At 39.1% G+C, this 19,342-nt stretch overlaps 1 protein-coding gene across 1 annotated transcript; it reads left to right on the top strand.

Moving 5' to 3' along the window:
• The first annotated feature begins 114 nt into the window (after nucleotides 1-114).
• Nucleotides 115-18,916, top strand: LOC119419570 (neuroligin-4, X-linked). Its single transcript, XM_037686915.1, has 7 exons — nucleotides 115-283; nucleotides 3,493-3,678; nucleotides 5,121-5,571; nucleotides 7,308-7,521; nucleotides 9,344-9,468; nucleotides 15,099-15,708; nucleotides 18,203-18,916. Exons 1-7 carry the CDS (start codon nucleotides 163-165, stop codon nucleotides 18,608-18,610), a joined length of 2,115 nt encoding a protein of 704 aa, XP_037542843.1. The 5' UTR covers nucleotides 115-162; the 3' UTR covers nucleotides 18,611-18,916.
• Nucleotides 18,917-19,342: the final 426 nt, after the last annotated feature.

The raw sequence follows: 19,342 nt of genomic DNA, 5'->3' as shown, positions 1-19,342 counted from the left end.
TACCTACCTACCTACCTACCTACCTACCTACCTACCTACCTACCTACCTACCTACCTACCTACCTACCTACCTACCTACCTACCTACCTACCTACCTACCTACCTACCTACCTACCTACTTATCTTGCAGACATCCATGAGGAGGGGGGTCAGCGGCCGGTGATGGTCTACGTCCATGGTGGCTCTTATTCTGAAGGCACTGGCAACATGATGGATGGAAGCGTGTTGGCAAGTTATGGCAACGTTATTGTCATAACACTAAACTATCGCTTGGGAGTTTTAGGTAAAAGTTAATTATTTATATAAATTGTATATGTATGTATATGTGTGTGTGTGTGTATGTGTGTGTGTATGGGGGGGTGCATTATTTGTTTTTTGTGTAGATGTAATTTTTCCACATAAATTCTGATTTTTGAAGGATTCGATAGGAGTTTATATTCTAACCAATATATCGATTAAAGATGTTAAAGACATAGTTTTGGCATTTTGAAGTCGGGTTCTGTGGAAAGGTTACAAACTAGTACTAACTGCTGTAGATCTTCCAACAACCTCAATTTGGTGAAATAAAGTTTAATTCTGGCTGGAGTGACAAACTAACGGCTAGTTCGAGCGGGCACAAGATCAAAAAGGATTGCTACCATCTTTGAAAATTTCATATTTCAGTATTTCATAGTGACTCGTGTTAATGTTACATTGTAAAAGTTTAAAAGACTAGTAGTTTCACAATTTTGCAACAAATGATGTTTGTTGCAAGTGCAAACAGCCACTGTGAGGAGCTGTGGCATTTCCAGTGCAGCCTGGGACACATCCTGAAGAAATGTCATAATATTTTTACTGTACTAACTGTGTAATGCAAAATTAACAATTAATTAAAGGTTTACAGCAAAAAAAAAAAAAAAAAAATACACATAAAGTGATGTGTTTGAGAGTAGTTGTTCCAAGACATCAGCAGTACAAATTCATCTTGGCCTCACTCAAACTAGCTGTTGACTTGTAAATCCACTCAGAATGTACTTATTTCTCCAAATTTAGGTTTTCTATGAGCTACGTGTCAGCTGCCAGGTTAGATATTAATTGTTCATAACCTTTCCACAAGACTCCACTTCAGAACATTTGAGCTTTAACTTTAATCTTCATGGTATGATACTGATGCTCAATCAGGACAAATGATATTTAACTGTCACCGTTTTAATCATTTCTGCCTCAGTGCTTTTTTAGTCAATGCTTTGTTTTGCTGTTTGGTGCAAGGCAGGGTGATAAATAGAGCGCACATCAACAAATTTATCAGGGTTTAATGATGACTTTGTCAAACCAGAGTAATAGCATATACTCAAAAAGTTAATTTACTTCTTTAGTTTTGGAAATGATCCTTTAGGTTTATGTTGAATAAAATACAATGAGTTTTAGAAGGTAGACTGGTGCATCTTTATACTTAATAATTGCTTAATCACATAATTGTATCATTAGTGTTCCATTGAACAAAACCATTTTGTTTAGGGTCACATATCACAACACAACAGTTCACCACTGTAAACAAAGTTAATCCATATTTACCATCTGGATTATTTAATCCTTCAATGAGCTATAAAATGTGAAAACCGTGAGTGATTTGTTTCTACCCTGAGCACTTGTGTTTTGAAAGAAAACATGCTCATAATGGGTGTCCCTGGAGGAAATAAACCCCCTGAAGCCCCCACCCCCCCACTCCTAGCATCAACCCAAATCTGATCCGTTTTAACTCCGTGGCTCTCCGAGTCAGTGCTCTCTGAACAGCAACAATTTGATTCCCTTTGGATTTTCTAATTTTAGACAGCTCTGCAAAGCTCAGGAGCTGAACAAATAGAATAAAAATACAAGCATTTTGGCATTTTGTGGCTGCAGTTATTGAAATGACAAGGCATGAGTGGGGCCACATGACGGTCAAAGCATTTAATGCAATAAAGCACCGTTTACCTGACAGCACTGAGGCTATGAGCAGTGAGTTATGTGAGCAGAGTCCTTCTAGTCATTGAGTCAAATGCACCAGAAGCAGAAAACAGGCTAAATGATGATATTATTTTATACCAAAAAACATGCATTTGAAACTAATATCTGATGTGATGCATTTTATATCAAAATTTACTTTAAAGGAATGACTTTTGCAGCATTTCTGAGCTTATTTTTATACATATAGAGAGCATTTGCAAACTGTAAGAGAGGTTTTGCTCCCAGATGGAACACCACATCTTGGCTCCACTTTAATTAAGTAGATAATGTGATTTTTTTTTTTATTAGACAGGGGCTGTGAAAACAGGAAATGTGGGAAAGCCACGCAGTGAAGGTCCAGCAGGCTGACAATTGATCCTGGGACTTACTGCTTGAGGGCATTTGTGTCCGTGTAGGATGCTCCTTAACAACTTAACTATCAGGCTGCCTCAGGCAAATATATTTTTAAAAGGATTGAGTAAAACGTCTTTAAACCTTGATTTTGTTAGGCTTTTATTAGATGCTGGCTTTTGTTGCATGTTGCTTGTGGGTAAAACCTAATTATGCAGCTGCAGCAAATGCCATAATCATTATGAGCTAAAAAAAGACATTCCTCCATTTTCTTTTGTGTCTTTATGTCCATCATCTGTCTTCACCCCATTTCCAATTCAGTCTCCACTATCATCATCATCAGCTTGGGTAACAGCATCAGCTTCCTCCCCCTCCTTTTCATCATCATGAGTCGACTGCATGAGGTGAGCCCATTTACATAAAGCAATATACAAGTAATAGTTTTTATTCCTCTAACTGTAATAACTTAGAAGTGATAACTTGTTTCAGAACGGAGCACACCTCTGTGAAAATGCAAAAAACTTTAATAGAGATTTACCCAATTGTTGCACAAAAGTATTTAATTAAGTAAAATAAGTCAACGTGGAACCCCTCAGATGAAATATATTATCGATATTTTCCTTTTTCTTTCAATGGATGTTCTGAAAAAATTCACACAAGCGAGGAAATGTTTTGTTCTAACATTGCCTTTGATGCTTATTACGCTCTTATGTGCTCGAGGTTCACAGAAATGAGCTTCTGCAGTAATGAGATACACTGTGGTGGAGCAAGCCATTAGGCTCCTCTGTGTTTACCTAATAACCTCAGTAGTGGAGGGAATAGAGGGCAGCTGAGGATATAATGACATGTGCGTGTGGTTTCTGCTTGTGTGAGTTTTGACAAATTTTAATACCTTTATGATTTGAACTAATGTGATAAAGTGTAGGACAACCACACATTTATTTTCCAACGTTCTTTTAAAGGTGCGGTAATCACAACGCATGAATAATCGATTTTTTCCACCTGTCAGCTAAACATGCGTGTAGTCCTGTGTTCTTGTCTGTTGTGGTGTTGTCAGCTGTGGATGCCTGATCTCAAATTAACAATGAACTTCTTAATTTTGGCTCACATGTTTATGCCTTATGTGTTTATTTATCAACATTTTTTAATATGCTCTTTCTCTCTGCTGTTCTGCAGGGTTTCTGAGCACGGGCGACCAGGCAGCGAAAGGAAACTATGGCTTGCTCGATCAGATTCAGGCTTTGCGCTGGGTGAAGGAGAACATTGCAGCATTTGGTGGAGATCCGACCAGGGTCACAGTGTTTGGCTCTGGGGCCGGGGCTTCCTGTGTGAGCTTGCTGACTTTGTCCCACTACTCAGAGGGTGAGAGAATTAAACAAGTTCAGACAGTCTTTATTATTTATTTTACATCATATATACCTCAAACACATGCATGTACACAGATATGACCCCACTCACTCAGCACATATACTTTTTGCCCCGCTCCTCTCAGACAGATGGTTACGAAGCATTAATTGTAGAACCACTAAACTGAGGAACAGCTTCTACCCTGAAGCTGTTAGACTTTAAATCCCTAACCAGAAAAAACACTGTAACACTTTAATTGGTGATATGTTACTTATCTGTGCTGCTGATTATCCATGCTGCTGATCTCATGCTGCTGATTATGTCATGCTGCTGTATTCATTCATACCCATCTACTCACCACAGACTCATGTTCGGGCTGCTGTTTAATATACCGTATTGTTTTACATTATTAGTGTTTAGCGTATATCTTACATCTTTTAGCGTACCGTTTAGCATTCGTTTAGCGTGTATCAGTGCATATCTTAGATGCTAAAAATCCATTCCAGGGGTCCAGGGGTGCCCAAATGTTTTCCCTGAGAGGGCCAAATTTAAAATCTCAGAAGGCTGCAGGCCAAATGCAATAATACAAGTGTAGCATCCAACCACTGTCCCTCAAAATGACAAGCAGCCTGAGCTCCAGGCTCTGTCAAAGGAAAATGCTATTCAGTGGCAGGAAGCTGCCGAGGGAAGGTAGGATGTCTGTCAGAATAAAACACAAGAATATAAATGACTAAAATCATTTAAAAAATACACATATTAGCCACTCTACTGTGTGATCTGTGTAGTGCCATTACAGTGGTCAGGCCAGCTAACATTAAAGTCAATGGGTGGAATCAATGAGTGTAAACACGTTGATTCTTCAAAGGAAGTTTTAATATAGTAATGAGGACAGCTTGGCGGACCAACTCAACCGCTTGGAGGGCCAACTTGGGCCTGCGGGCCCCACTTTGGGCATGCCTGTACTGTTTCTTTTTATACTTTATATTTTTGCTATTTTTGGGTGTAACAAGGACCTTGAGTGCACAATTTTGTTCCACCTCATGTACCACATGTGACGCGAACAACATTAAAGAAACTTGAACTTAATATGGTGCATTAAAGTTCCCATGTATAAGGTTATGAGATGTTTCAGTGTCTTCTTTGAATCAAAAGACAATTTTTTTTTGTTTTTCAAACCATAAAATTTACACAAAATTGTTTAAATTCAAAAGCCTGTTTGTTAACTTATCAACATATGCTGTATTAGATTGAAACGTTAAACTTGAATGCATGTGTTTTGTTTTTGCTTTTTTCATTTAAACATGTTGTGTAACCCTCCAATGTGCAGCCATTTGTGCATTCATTCATGCACACGTGTGTGTGTTTAGGTGCACATGCACTCATAAACGTGTATGCATGCCTCAGTGCATGAGTTCATACTCCAGTATTTTAGGATTCATGTGTATCCTGTGTATCAGACCTTTTCCACAGAGCCATCATCCAGAGTGGCAGCGCTTTAGCCAGCTGGGCCGTCAACTATCAGCCAAGCAAGTATGCTCGACAGCTCGGCGAGAGGGTGGGCTGTGGCATCGACGACAGCACTCAACTGGTTGCCTGCCTCCAGGGCCGAAGTTACCGTGAACTTGTGGAGCAGAACATAACTCCGGCCAAATATCATACCGCTTTTGGTCCGGTGATTGATGGCGATGTTATACCTGATGATCCCCAGATTCTGATGGAGCAGGGAGAGTTTCTGAACTACGATGTGATGCTGGGGGTTAATCAGGGTGAAGGTGTGAAGTTTGTGGAGGGCATCGTGGACTCAGAGGATGGCGTCACAGCTGAAGACTTTGACTTCGCCGTGTCGGACTTTGTGGATAGTTTGTATGGATACCCAGAAGGCCGAGACACACTGCGGGAGAGCATACGGTGAGTTATTGAATTCATATTTGTGTTTATTTAAGGAAGGATTTGACGATATTAAAACAATTATTAGCATCCTTCTGGCTTAAAATTACTTTACATGTAGATGGAACCACTGATTAAAAAACTTTTATCTTGCACATTTAAAGGATCAAGGTTTTTATTTTGTCTATCTGCTAGGATGAATCCATCTTTTATGCTAATTAACAATTTTTCCCATAAATCTCTTTGCTACTGCAGTCCTGGTCCTGATATTTCTGAAATATGTTTTAGCTACTGACTCGTTGAAATCTTTAAAATGATGTCGGCTCTGACTGGTTAACAAAATAGACAACTGTTTTATTCTTTGTTCGAGACTTAAAAAAGGTGCAGATTGGCAGAAAGTTTGAGTTACTTGTGGTGATGCAACTAAGCAAAGAAAGCCTTAAAAGACAAACTATGATTTGCGCTCATTTGGGAACGAGTCTTTGATTTGAACTTTGCATCTCTGCAGATCTTTAACAAACGCACAACAGTTATGTAGCTCAGTGGTTAAAAGGAATAAGCCCAAAAGCATAATATGACCTCCATAAATATGATGAGACAGCCAGCAATCTATTAATGCAGCTTGACATAAAGAGTGACGTGGCTGAGTAGTGCAGAAGCAATGTCTGCCAATCAGCATCTCAAAAGTTTTCCATTGAACACAGTTTTTGCATGTAGAAATGTTGCCATAAAACCTGTGCTGAAAATCTATTTAAAGGTAAAACAGCATGACAGAATTCAATTCAATTCAGTTTTTCAATTCATTTTATTTATATAGCATCAAATCACAACAAAGTTGTCTCAGGGCACTTTACAGGAACATTCACATACATAAAAGCCAATTAGTAAAGTTCTCTATCTAAGGAATCCAGCAGACAAGTTGAATCTTGGCTTCATTGCAGTCTCCCATCCTGAGCAAACACAGTGGCAACAGAATGAAACCAGTGTCGTTATCTGGTTATTTTTACATTATATATACATTGTATTGGCTATTTCAGTAAACTTCAGCAGTATCTTTGTGCAACTCAAACTGAACCCTGATTGGATATCTTGTTTGTAAAATTTTGAACAGGTGTTGGGATATCGCACCTCCCATGAGGAGTTAATAGAGTTAAAGTGTAAACAATGAACCATCAAATGACCACTAATTTGCACAAATATGGCAGATAATCCATTTATCTCTGAGTGCTATAAACCCAGATATACTGTACAAATGTTACCAGAAGCCCACAAACACACAAAAATTACAGTGCACGCACAAAGTGCTGTGTTGCTAAGCAACACAGCGCTCGCCAGACTTCTGTTGTGGACAGTAACACCCATTAGTCAATTTGTTGTACTCATTAGTCTGATCATCATTCGCCTCTGAGTGTAACTTCTCTGCAGCCACTTCCTGTTTCACTGTGGTTAACTCTCCCTTTAAAGATGTCAGAAACTATAACATCACGGTTGACATGAACACTTTGTTAATGGATTTTGCACCTCGACAGATCCAGTGTGCTCCCACTGGCTCACATCATATAAGATCATCTGTGGTTGATTTGGCTGTTTTCAATGTGCTTAAAGTTTTTACATGTGGATATGATCCCAGTTGCCTTTGTTGTACTGTTTAAAACTGCTGAGCCCAGTTATGGTACGACCACTCACCTCATGCTTCTAACAGCGCACCTCAAATGTTTAGACTAGGTTCCAGCTAATTTTATGCGTATCCTTCGAAGGTTCATGTACACAGACTGGGCTGATCGTGACAACGCAGAAACTCGCAGGAAGACACTGGTAGCACTTTTTACTGACCACCAATGGGTGGCACCAGCAATCGCCACCGCTGATCTCCACGCTCAGTATGGGTCTCCAACCTACTTCTACTCCTTTTACCACCACTGCCAGAGTGACGCCACGCCACCATGGGCTGATTCTGCCCATGGTGATGAGGTATGACAGTTTGAACCTTTTTGTCATTGTTATTTTAAGGTAGGCAAAAATGGAAGAATTCATGAAAGTCATAGGAATATTAGACAAAATTTACCAATAATGACAAAGTATTTGCTCAAGATCTCCAAAACAAATACCATATACTGTAACTTTATACTGATCTATTTGAAGTATGCAAATCAAGCTAGTGGACAAAAATACGAAAAAAAGGTAAAGAGAAAATGTTTGTGTGGCATTTTCCCTAAAGATGCTCTGGTATTCTGAATGAGACAAGTCATGGGACATTAAGTTTGAATGGTCTGTGTTTTGTCCCTATTTGCAGAGGCAGTTGTAAAGAGTTGTGGCTGTAATGTGGTTAGTGCCAGATGCAGCGTTAGCTCCCAAACCTAATAGCAGACACCTGTGGAGAAGGGAATCATCAAGTTGAAGGAGTGCTACAGAAATTGGTGGCTTGTGGGACTCCATAGGCAGCTGGAGCAAGAGCCCAGCTTAGGCAGCTGTGGAAGCAGAAACTCAGACGTGGGAGGGCTTTGGTGAAGCTACGGAGCACAACTTTTGGTCACACTCAAAGAGAGCTCAATATGGAGGAATATCACTGACAGAGGAGCTGGAACTGCAGAGGTAGTTAAAGCACTCTGCAGTGGAAAGCCATGAATGTTAATGAGCAGCAATGGTTGACACTGTTGGCACACGTGTGTAAAAATGAGACCAAGGTTCACAGGAGGAACAACAATAGATTGCTAATTCTGGATTTGAAGTAGGGTGCTGCCTCAAGTGGAAGGGTTCAAGTGTATAGAAATCTTGCTCTCAAGTATTACTTCGTAGGGTGGCTGGGCTTACCTTTAGGGAGGTACTCCAAGCACAATTGCCACTCCAAATCAGAAAGGGCATGTTAACAGGGTTTGGACGTCTCATAAGGATGCTGTTCAGACATCTTCCAAAGTTGGTGTTATGACATGTCTCTGGGAGGAGGCCTAAGGACAAGCCAAGGACTTGCCAAAAACAGTATATCTTTAGATTGGGAATGCTCAGGGGTATGAGTAGAAGAGGCAGCTGTCATAAGGGACTCTCTGCTGAGATACAGTATATGCCTGCACAGCATGGTTTTAGATAAGCAGCTGAAAAGGCTGCTTCTCGAGCAAACCTCTAGCTTATTGCAAAGCTCTATCTATCCAATAAGCAGAAACTGTTCCATTTGCTATGGTTACCAAATTTACCTACATAACAAACACATTCAAATAATAGATATTACTGGAAGAGCAGCAAGCTTAGACTATAGCAGTTAGTAGTTGTGATTACAACTCTACCATCATGCTTAACTGATACTGACATGTAGTTTGATGTGCATATTTTCAGATTATAATAAATCTATTTGCTTATTTTCCATTGCTGTGTGGTTTTGGCAGTAAGTAGTTTCTTCTCCTAAACAATTTTCCTTCACAAGGACCTTTTTAAAGCCTGAAAAGTGAGGCGTTGTCGAAGTCTAACGTTTTTCTTAGGCCACTTTATTTACAATCTTTGAACGTTTGGGAATTTGTGCCCATTGACGCCATGAAATTATTGTCTGCCTCAGCTTTTAGCAGAAACTTTTGTTGAATTTAACCTGCCGCCAGCTCCATTATGTAAGCGCAACAATAGAGACATTTTTTTTGTCAGGTTGTGTATGTATAAAGTGTATAAATGAATTTCCGCAACAGATTACTTTATAGATTTGGAATGATGGTTAAATTTTGAAGTGAATTAGATACTTGAGTTTAATAAGTGTTTGACATGATTCAGCTGTTGAGCTTGAGCATGTGTGTGTATCTGTGTGTGTGTGTAGGTGCCCTATGTGTTTGGCGTGCCCATGGTGGGTCCCACTGATCTGTTCAACTGTAACTTCTCCAAGAACGACGTCATGCTGAGCGCAGTAGTCATGACTTACTGGACTAACTTTGCCAAGACTGGGTAAGCTAATAATTTCTTTGTTGTTCAAATACCATTTGGAAAGAAAATCATACAAACACTGAGATTTTTATTCTTTTCAACATCAAAATTGTCTAAAAAACTAAAACAAACCACTAATTTAGGTAAACCAAGCTCTTCTTTTAATTAATGTCTTTGCAGGGATGAGGAATTTGGCAACATGTAGTGATGCTTGTTCAAATGTGGACAGCTCACTCTTAACTTTACAAAAACAAATCTCCAACGAGCCTAAAATATGACAGCTGAGATTAAAATATGTGTTTTTATGAAAATAAACAGCTTCATGCCTCTTCACTTTGCACTGATTTGCCTTCCATATGTTTCATTATCTTTTGGCCTGAGTAATGTTAACGATGAGCAGATGTACAGTTTAAAAATATATACATCCATGTTTATACAAAAAATACAACAAAAAACATTTACACCACATATTATCATACATTTGATAAATGGTATTTGGAAAAATGTACTGTGATAAACTTGTAAACATAGTTTTTGTTTTAACCATTTTGTCAGTATAGATCCCAAATCTGGTATTTAAAAAAAACCTATTTAATTATGTTTAGGTTCAGCGGGGTGTGTGAGACACTCGTACTCACACCGAAGGTCAATTTAATGTCGCAAAGTAAGCTCAAATACATGTTTTTGGAAGAAAACTGCAGGTGCACAGGGAGAACAAGCAAACTATACACAGAAAGCCCAGGTCTAATGAGTTGGACCAGAGACCTTCAGGTTGTGGTACATGTGTAAATATGTTTTCATGAGGCTTTCAAACATAAAGAGTTCTTGTGAAAGTGTACTCCTGTGAAAAGAAAATTCACAACATTTACTGTATTTTCCAGTGTATAAATTGCTCTGGAGTATAAGTTGCATCAGTCACATCAGTCAAAAAAGGCATCATGAAGAGGAAAAAACTATATAAGTTGCACCAATTATGCATTTATTTAATGGTCAGAACAGCTTCATTTGGTCTGGGTGGCACAAAAAATACCATCCATCCATCCATCCATCCATCCATCCATCCATCCATCCATCCATCCATCCATCCATCCATCCATCCATCCATCCATCCATCGAGTCCAGAGCTGCAACCTCTCCAGCGTTCCTCCGCCTGCACCAGTGAAGCGAATGTGCACAGGAGGACTCGCTGTTGCAGGTCTTCGAAATTGAAAGCGTCAGTCAAAAATTGCGTTATGAATATGAAAAAAAAACGTATATAAGTCGCTTCGGCGGATAAGTCGCAGGACTGACAAATCTATGCAAAAAACTATGACTTATATGCCGTAAAATACAGTATATTAAAGTTCATAAGTTTAATATTTATATACTGGTTGAAAATAGCCCTGTGAGAAATTCGTAGTAAAGTTAATAAAAAGTAAAAAGCTCATAGAATTAAAATTCAAATAGAAGTTCAAATTATTTCATCTACAAATATCTAGCTAGCTCATTTATACCATGTAAACTAAAGAAAAAAAAAAACAGCTTCTAAAAAGAATCAAAATCCAGAATTGATAGGAACTGGAATGGAAATGAGGAACCAGAACCGGAACCGGAACCAGAAATGTTCACATTCAAACGAAGCCCAACCCTAGTTGTGAGGCAACAGCACCAACCATCACACTCCTGAAATATTAGATTTTATTTAGATGGAACATTTCTACAAAAATCAGCTGAGTTTTATTGAAGTAGAAGAAAAACAGTGATAAAGCCCTGACAGTTAAAGGTTATGTTTTTTGTCCTTGAAAATCTTTCTCTTGATGAAAAAACATTTCAAATACAGTCATAAAATGAGAACTGCAGCTGACACACAGACTGTGACAACTCTTCCTTTGGACTTTGTTTTTAAAAAGCATACACAAAGAGTGTATTCAAAAAGAACCATCTCAAGCTAAGATATTCAATTTATTAAAGGCAAAATGAAATATCTGCTAGTAGCTAAAAAAATATTGTCACAGTAAAAAAAAAAGAATCCACATTAAAACCAGACAGCGCACACTGATAAGAGCTCTTTTTTATCTCCCCACTGACTTGAAATACAAGATAAAAGTAATTGTTGAAGGTGGACCTCCATTCTGCAGAGCTAGAAGTGAGTAATTACCAATAATTAATCCAATCGAGGTTCACTCCGCTGAGACCTTCTCAGATTTACAGAGACATCTGCAGTCTAGACCTTGATCTAAATATTCTCCTTGCAGTCAGAAAAAGCAAGAACCAGGACAGCGACCGGGCATATTTTGACACCAGGAAAGCTGTCTTTAATGTGGATGCATTACAGCAGTAGCGTCGCATTAAATCTGCAGTTTCTAGCACAGCCTGTATTGTCATTACGGCAGCAAGCTGTTGAGAGGAATCACGATGGAGGGATGTGAAGAGTTTGCTGTATACTTCAATTATCAATGGGGAACTTTCTCTGAAAAGAGATTTCCCTTTGCTGAGGGCACCTCTGATGATGATGGAGCTCTGCGACAGCTCAGTTTAACCAGGGAGGCAACACTCTCTGATGTATATTTTTAAGCTTTTGTGTGGGTGTTAACTCCAAGCTTGTGTGCATGTGGATATCAGCAGCCTTTTTAGTGTTCGTATAGTTGGTGCACTGATAAGTGAAGGAATATATGATAAAGGCACAGCTGTAAAAATGTGATCCTGTTTTCATTTGCAACCTTTTAGCTCTTGACACTAAGAAGTGTCTGTTTGTATGTTTCAAGAAGGTGTTTTTTTGTGTAGTTGTTGGGATATCCCCACTTTAGCACACACTCATTCATCTCTGTCTCAGTTTTATGTTGCCGGTGCTCAAACTGTGCATCAAAACACTTTTGTAACCGCTGTATAAACTGGACAAAAGTCAGCGATTTACAAATAAATCACCAATGAGTTATGTTCAGAGTAAGAAAGAGACTATATTTCCTCTGAGGAAATATTAGCTGCTATTGGTTTGTTTTATGTTACCTTGATATTGATTGGAAAGGTGTCTGGGGAAATTGTTGGCCAGCTTGAGAGGAACTCAGGTTCCTTACAGGACATCTGACAGCTAAGGAAAAGTTCTCTGAAGCTTTTATTTAGTTATTTATTTATTTTTAGCTTTGTGACATTTAAGAAGTTCAAACAAATACATTATAGGTGAGTTTCCCATAAGTTTCTGAAGTGATAGATCAGGAGGTATTAGATGAATTGGTTTTTTATCACTGAAGCATTTGATCAAATGTGCATCATCTCAGTTCAACTTTTAATTAACTTTAAATATTTGTATCAATTTTTTTTTTAATTAAATGCCAAAAGGTAAAATATTTTTATTAAATCAATTAGAAACCTCTACATTTTTTGCTTAACTCATGGGTGTCCAAAGTGCGGCCCGAGGGCCATTTGCAGCCCTTGGAGGGATTTTGTGCGGCCCACAGCTGCAGTTTAAGAATGGTATAATTTTGGCCAGCAGGCTTAAGTCGATGCAGACTTTCTACATATTAGTTGGTAATCATTTTTTATATAATGTTTAAGTTTAGCTGCAAAACAGATGAAAAACTGTATTTTCAAAATGAGCAACATTAAGCAAAATACAAACATTTGCTATAATTGTTTTACGTCACAGTACAACGCACCAAAAAGTTTTACTGATTTCTACCAGAAAGGAGACTTTTGGATAATGATTCATAAAACTTGTCTAAATATCACAGTTGACAAAATAATCAAGAGGGAAACTGGACATTTTAAATTAATATAACGTGGTATCATCTGCATACGAGTTGATCAACTTTATCAAACCTTCTATGAATCTGTTGTAGCGACTGACAGCGGGACGATTTTTCAGATCTTCGATCAGCCTTTTGGGCCGACCATGGACAAAAGTCTGATGACCCTTTTAAAAGGACATTTACTCAAATTATGCTTTTGTTGCTGAGAACAAACTAAAATTAACTTTCCAAACACAAGAAAGCAACAAACGTAGACCAAACAAATCAAATCATTTTTAATAAAAACACAAGCTTAGTGTTTATGAGGCTTTTAATGTTTTGGATCTACAACAATTTAAAACTCTTTCTCCACCAAAATTTGTAAACTTTTGTCTTTTCTTCAAAATATTGTTCACGTTGAGAGAAAAAAACTCATATTTTTGTGGCCCACCACGAGCGCTTTCATCTTGATAGTTTTTGCCCATATATAAAATCCTTTGGACACCCCTGGCTCAACTCATACAGATACAGTAAGGATGCCAAAGAGTACAAACGTGATCATATTTGCTTGTCTGTTTCAGCTACAAATTTGAATTTGCGTCTTCTTGCATAGCTTTAATAAAGCTCAACAAAGATTTGCACCAAATTGTACTGTTCAACTGAGAATAGTGTTATCAGAGTCAGAGTCAGAGAGATTTATTTGTCATACACAACATATGTGGTACATGTGGTGGAATGAGATTATGTACGCAGGGTCCCAGTTACATCCAACAATAAAATGCAAAAGAAAAACAGTAATAAGATCTAAGGTATAAACTAAGAAAATTATCAACTAAATAATACACTAAGCACTAATAGCATAAAAAACATTATGTCAAACAGCAGCACGAACATGAGTCTGTGTGAGCAGATGAGCACGCATGAACACAGCAACATGAAACAGATCAGCAGCAACATGAAACAGATCAGCAGCAACATGATGTGATTCTTCACAGTGATTATCCTGATTAGAGATTCATGAGTCTAACAGCATCAGGGTAGAAGCTGTTCCTCAGTCTAGTGGTTCTGTACTTAATGCTCCTTAACCTCCTTCCTGAGGGGAGCGGGGCAAAAAGTGTGTGTGCTGGGTGAGTGGGGTCCTTCATGATGCAGGTGGCCCTCTTCCTGCATCTAGAGGTGTGAGGTTATGATTTTTGGTAGCACAATCTTGTACAGCATACATGAAATGAGCAAAATCTGAATGTCCAACCCCTCTGAGGCATTTCTCACAGTAAGAGCAAAAAAGTTTAAACAGGTCATGGAAAGTTGATATTTACAGGACTGAACTGGGATTTGTATGTTTTTTATTTATTTGTTTTTAAATACAATTACAGTTAATATTTTACATAAGAATGTTCAACCTAAAGTGTGAAGATGTCCCTGAATTTTGTGCTGCCTGTTCAAACATGTTGCAAACAAACTCTTCTTATTTTCCACAATCCTACACTTTCTATACAGTTTATACACCAAAGTGTCTCCAAGTGCTATAGGACTTATGTTTTTTTCTCAAATCCCCCAGAATGCAGTTGGTGCACACCCAAATTTCTGTTGACTTCTATTGTATCTGAAACGTTTCTCCTCAATACTGACAGTGAAGAGCCTTTTTGTCATATCTCCTGGATAAAATATTGTAGACCCATACATGTTTACAAGTGAAATGACCAAAAACTCCCAACAGTCATTGCATTCGCACCAACCAAAATGTTTTTTTTTGTCCCAGAAATCTTCTAGTTTTGATCACAACTTTGTTGTCATGTTGCAGTTTTATTTAATGTTTTTTCATTCTACATGAGATATTTTACTGATATTTAATTTATCATCTTGTGACAGGTACAAAACCACATACATATCAATCAATCAATCAATCAACCTTTATTTATGAATACTCCATTATTTTTCTCTCACCAGAGATCCAAACCAGCCAGTTCCTCAAGATACGAAGTTCATCCACACAAAACCTAACCGTTTTGAGGAGGTTGCCTGGTCTAAGTACACCCCTAAAGAGCAGCTGTACCTCCACATTGGCCTCAAGCCTCGTGTCAGAGACCACTACCGTGCCACCAAGATCTCCTTCTGGCTCCAGCTGGTCCCTCACTTGCATCACATCAATGAACTCCTGCTGCCCATGTCCTCCTTTACGCACAGCCCCTCTCCACGGGATGAAACTCCCAATTCCTACACCAAGCGTCTATCCAAAGGTTGGCCTCCTATCAGTACCCTCCACCCGGGATCCCAGGGAGGCACCCCACAGCCACCGGAGTCTGCTTTAGGGCAGGATGGAGGAGAAGATGGCATTCGTGTCCCAAAGGAGGACTACTCCACCGAACTGTCGGTGACGATCGCTGTCGGAGCCTCGCTGTTGTTTCTCAACATACTTGCGTTTGCAGCCCTGCTGTATAAGAAGGACAAACGGCGCCTGGAGCATCGAAGACCACGCCCACTGCCTCCTCCTAGAAGGGACATTACACCTGCAGATGTTGCAGCTCACCTGCAGGGTGAAGGACTAATGTCATTACAGGTGAGCAAACTGGTCTGTATGTTGGGATGCTAAGTTTAGACTTCCACTGCATGAATCTTGCAGCTTTTATAAAGCTGTAAAGGTTATACAGAAACATTCATGCCTGCTGTTATTAGTACATCTTGTATGCATCAGTGACATAAAGCTCAGTTGAGGTTGCATGAAAAGAAGACTGAACTCTCAGACTGTGAGAAGCACAGCTGCATGCAGAGAGTGCTCCTGCACATCACACCCTGTCATCAGCAGACATAATCTTGGTGCGTACATGTGTGAGTGGTGTACAACTGCCTGACTTACTTTTCATTGCCTTCTACTCATTAACTGAATATCTGGCTTTTTCTTTAAGTTTTCTTCTTGTATTCGTGCAAAATATCACACAGGGAGTGATAAATGCCAGCTATTATTTTACAGCAGACAAATCCTGATAATTAGCAACTGAACTAGCACCACAGCTGCATGTATTGTTTTTTTACTGTCTTTTTTAAAGCCTATACCAGAAACAAACAAACAAAAAATCACATTCTTTGGTTTTACAACACACTATTTTCAAATTTATTGTATAAAATGACCCATTTGCTATTTTCAGCACTCATAATGGTTTTTTGGTGGGGTAGTAAAATGCTTGAGTTTCAAAACATGTAAAATAGGCATTAATGTGTCTTGAATCCTCTGTTTTTAATGGATTTTTTTTGTGTCTGATTATAAAGGAGCATTTGTTGATGCCTTGCGCTTTGTGACTCAAACATTTTTAGAACCTGCTGCTGAAAGGCAAAGGTGGATTGTTGTGTTTTGACCTATGTCTGCATGTGTTTGTGTGTCTGTTGCCACTGGACACATCTGAATGAAACTTGCAAAAAGTGATTGTTAATGATTGTGTTTGAGTAGCTAAGAGTCATTCTCAACACATACTCTGAGCGTGTGCAAACATGACTTTTAAGGTTTGACCAAAACAACTGAAACTCCATAATTTTTCAATGAAAGATGATCTTAGTCTAAAATTGTTTTGGGAAAGGGAGTGAGTGATATGAATTACTTCAAGGCCTTTAATCAAACAAGCTTTTAACATAAATAAAATAATAAACTATAGAGTTATATTTGATTTGGATGATATTTTCTTCAGTGACCTGTGTGTAGTACTGCACTCATTGTTGCTGACACTTCCAGTTTCCTTAATATTATATCTACCATATTTTCCGCTGTACACATTGCACTGCTGTATAAGTCGTATCAGTCCAAATATGTATAAGAAACTTCGTCGCTTCATCATATAAGTCGCATCTATTACACATCACCGCTGACAACCTGGAAATGCGGGCCGGTGTTGTGCCAAAAATCAATTGGAAGCCACGGGAGTGTGCACGGGAGGACTTTAACAATAATTTAACAAGATAAATGCATAAAAACAATTATTTGTTTACTCAAAATTATAGCAAAGGTGTGACTCAGTTGAACTTTTCTTTAATAAATGCACTTTTACGGTCAAATCAGCTGCATTTCAAAAGCTGATTTGCAGAAGAGGGAGCGCACAGAGGGACAACTCGCTGTGCATTTCTTCAAAATTTAACAAGATGACCACCTAAAAACAATTATTTGGTTGCTTGAAATTATAGTAAACGTGTGTTTCAGTTTAACTTTTCCTTAATAAATGCACTTTGACTGTCAAATCGGCTGCATTTCAAAAGTATTCTCTGCCTCGGTATTCCGGGAGCGCGCTCTTAAGGAGGAAATCAGGCAGGAGGAATGCTGCGCATTTCTTCGAATTTTAACACGATAACCACCTAAAAGCAATTATTTGGTTGCTCAAAATTATAGCAAAGGTGTGTCTCAGTTGAACTTTTACTTAATTAATGCACTTCAATGGTCAAATTAGCTGCATTTCGCCAGGGCGGCACAACAAAATGAAGCTGATTTGATGGTTGCTCCAGGCATGATCCTGGAGCTGGACAAAGGTGGCAGACTAGGGTAAGCCAATTGTGTCATTAATAGCCACTTTTACCTATTACACGACACAACAGCATGCTATACTTTCGAGTGCCATCTAGTGGCTGAAAATGGTAGTGTTCAATATTTTCAGTCAGAATGAATGAAAACAGTCATATCTCAGCCAAAAATTGGTTTATAAATATGGGGAAAAAACATAAATAAGTCGCAGGGCATGGAAATTATGCAAAAAACGGCACCTTTTAGGCAGAAAAATATAGTAATATGCTTTTACATGTTATATATGGATGACATTCAAATTCTAGGAAAAAAATGTTTTCACTAATACCAAAATTAATAAATGTGTTTCTTGATATTTGTAAATTGTTTTGACACATAAAGATTTGTCAAGTCAAAGGTTTGACTCTGATTATTCTGATGAGAGAACACTGCTTTGCCTTTGTTCTCTATTTGGTTTATTTATCCCTAATAATACGAGAAAATAAACAACTTTAGTCCTAGATTTTGTAAAACGCTAACATTTTCTTGTTTCCTCTGCGTTTGAAACGTCCAGGTGAAGCAGCTGGAGTGTGACGTAGCCTCGGCAGACGAGAGAAACAACGCTCACCACCACCACACTCTGGATACTCTTGATGCTCTGGACGGTTTGGACACCCAGGACATCTACAGCACACTGGATACCGTGCGCCTCACCTGTCCGCCCGATTACACCCTCACCTTGCGCCGCTCGCCGGACGACGTTCCCCTCATAACCTCCTTGACCCCAGGCTCGCTGCCCGTGACCCCAGGGTCGCACCCTGTTACTCCTGCAACACCTATGACCCCCATGACACCTGGATCGGTGGCTGGGATGAGGATGGGGCACCCTCACCAAGGATACACACACCATAGCCCATATAGTAATACACACTTACCACACACACACATCTCCACACACACACACTCCACCACACGTGTATAACCGCAGCCAGACACTCGTACATACAGGGACAGCATTAAAGCTCACACTAGCACACATATTCACACACACATGAAACAGACTGAAATACCTCTACTAATTACCCTGCAGGATTGTTACAGATGGATCAGCAGCGACACTTTTCAGGAACAGGATGAGAAGGCAGACATCTGTGTGTTGCATGTTGGGGAACTGCATACAAACCGGATCCCCGGAGATGCATCTCATCGCCCGATGAGTCAAGAAATCCCTGCAAAGTGTCTCAAGACCTGCTTTGGATTTTAAATCAGCTTTTTCTACACTCGAGGAGGAAGACGAGGAGCGCTTTCGCAAAAAGTTTCGGCTCACTTTTTACTGCACCTGAGCAGCCGTGCTGGGACCGAGGAGTTCAGATGCAGATGTAGAAACGAGCGGCGAGAGTAACCACAACACAGACTGCTGATGTCAACTTGAACAACCTGTGAAAATGTGAATGTAGCATTTTTTTCTTCTTCTCCATTTAAAAGATCAAAGGCCCTATCTGCCAAGGATCCAACTAAGCTGAGAAAATTTTAGCAAGCGATGGATGTAAAAAACCCCCAAAAAACAAAGAGGAAAAAAAGGATTAAAGAGACACTAGCTGAAAGAAAAGTTAGATATAAAAACAAGATGAAGATGTCCTTGAGTTGGATTTAACAGGTGTGAGGAGAAGCAAAATGAAGAGAGATGGAGTGATGTGAGAAAGATGAGCGTGGA

Source organism: Nematolebias whitei, chromosome 13 (assembly GCF_014905685.2).
Source record: "Nematolebias whitei isolate Nwh7 chromosome 13, NemWhi1, whole genome shotgun sequence".
In the NCBI taxonomy this organism is placed as follows: Eukaryota; Metazoa; Chordata; class Actinopteri; order Cyprinodontiformes; family Rivulidae; genus Nematolebias; species Nematolebias whitei.
Note: the sequence above shows the minus strand (reverse complement) of the source record. Positions and strands in the feature narration are given on the sequence as shown.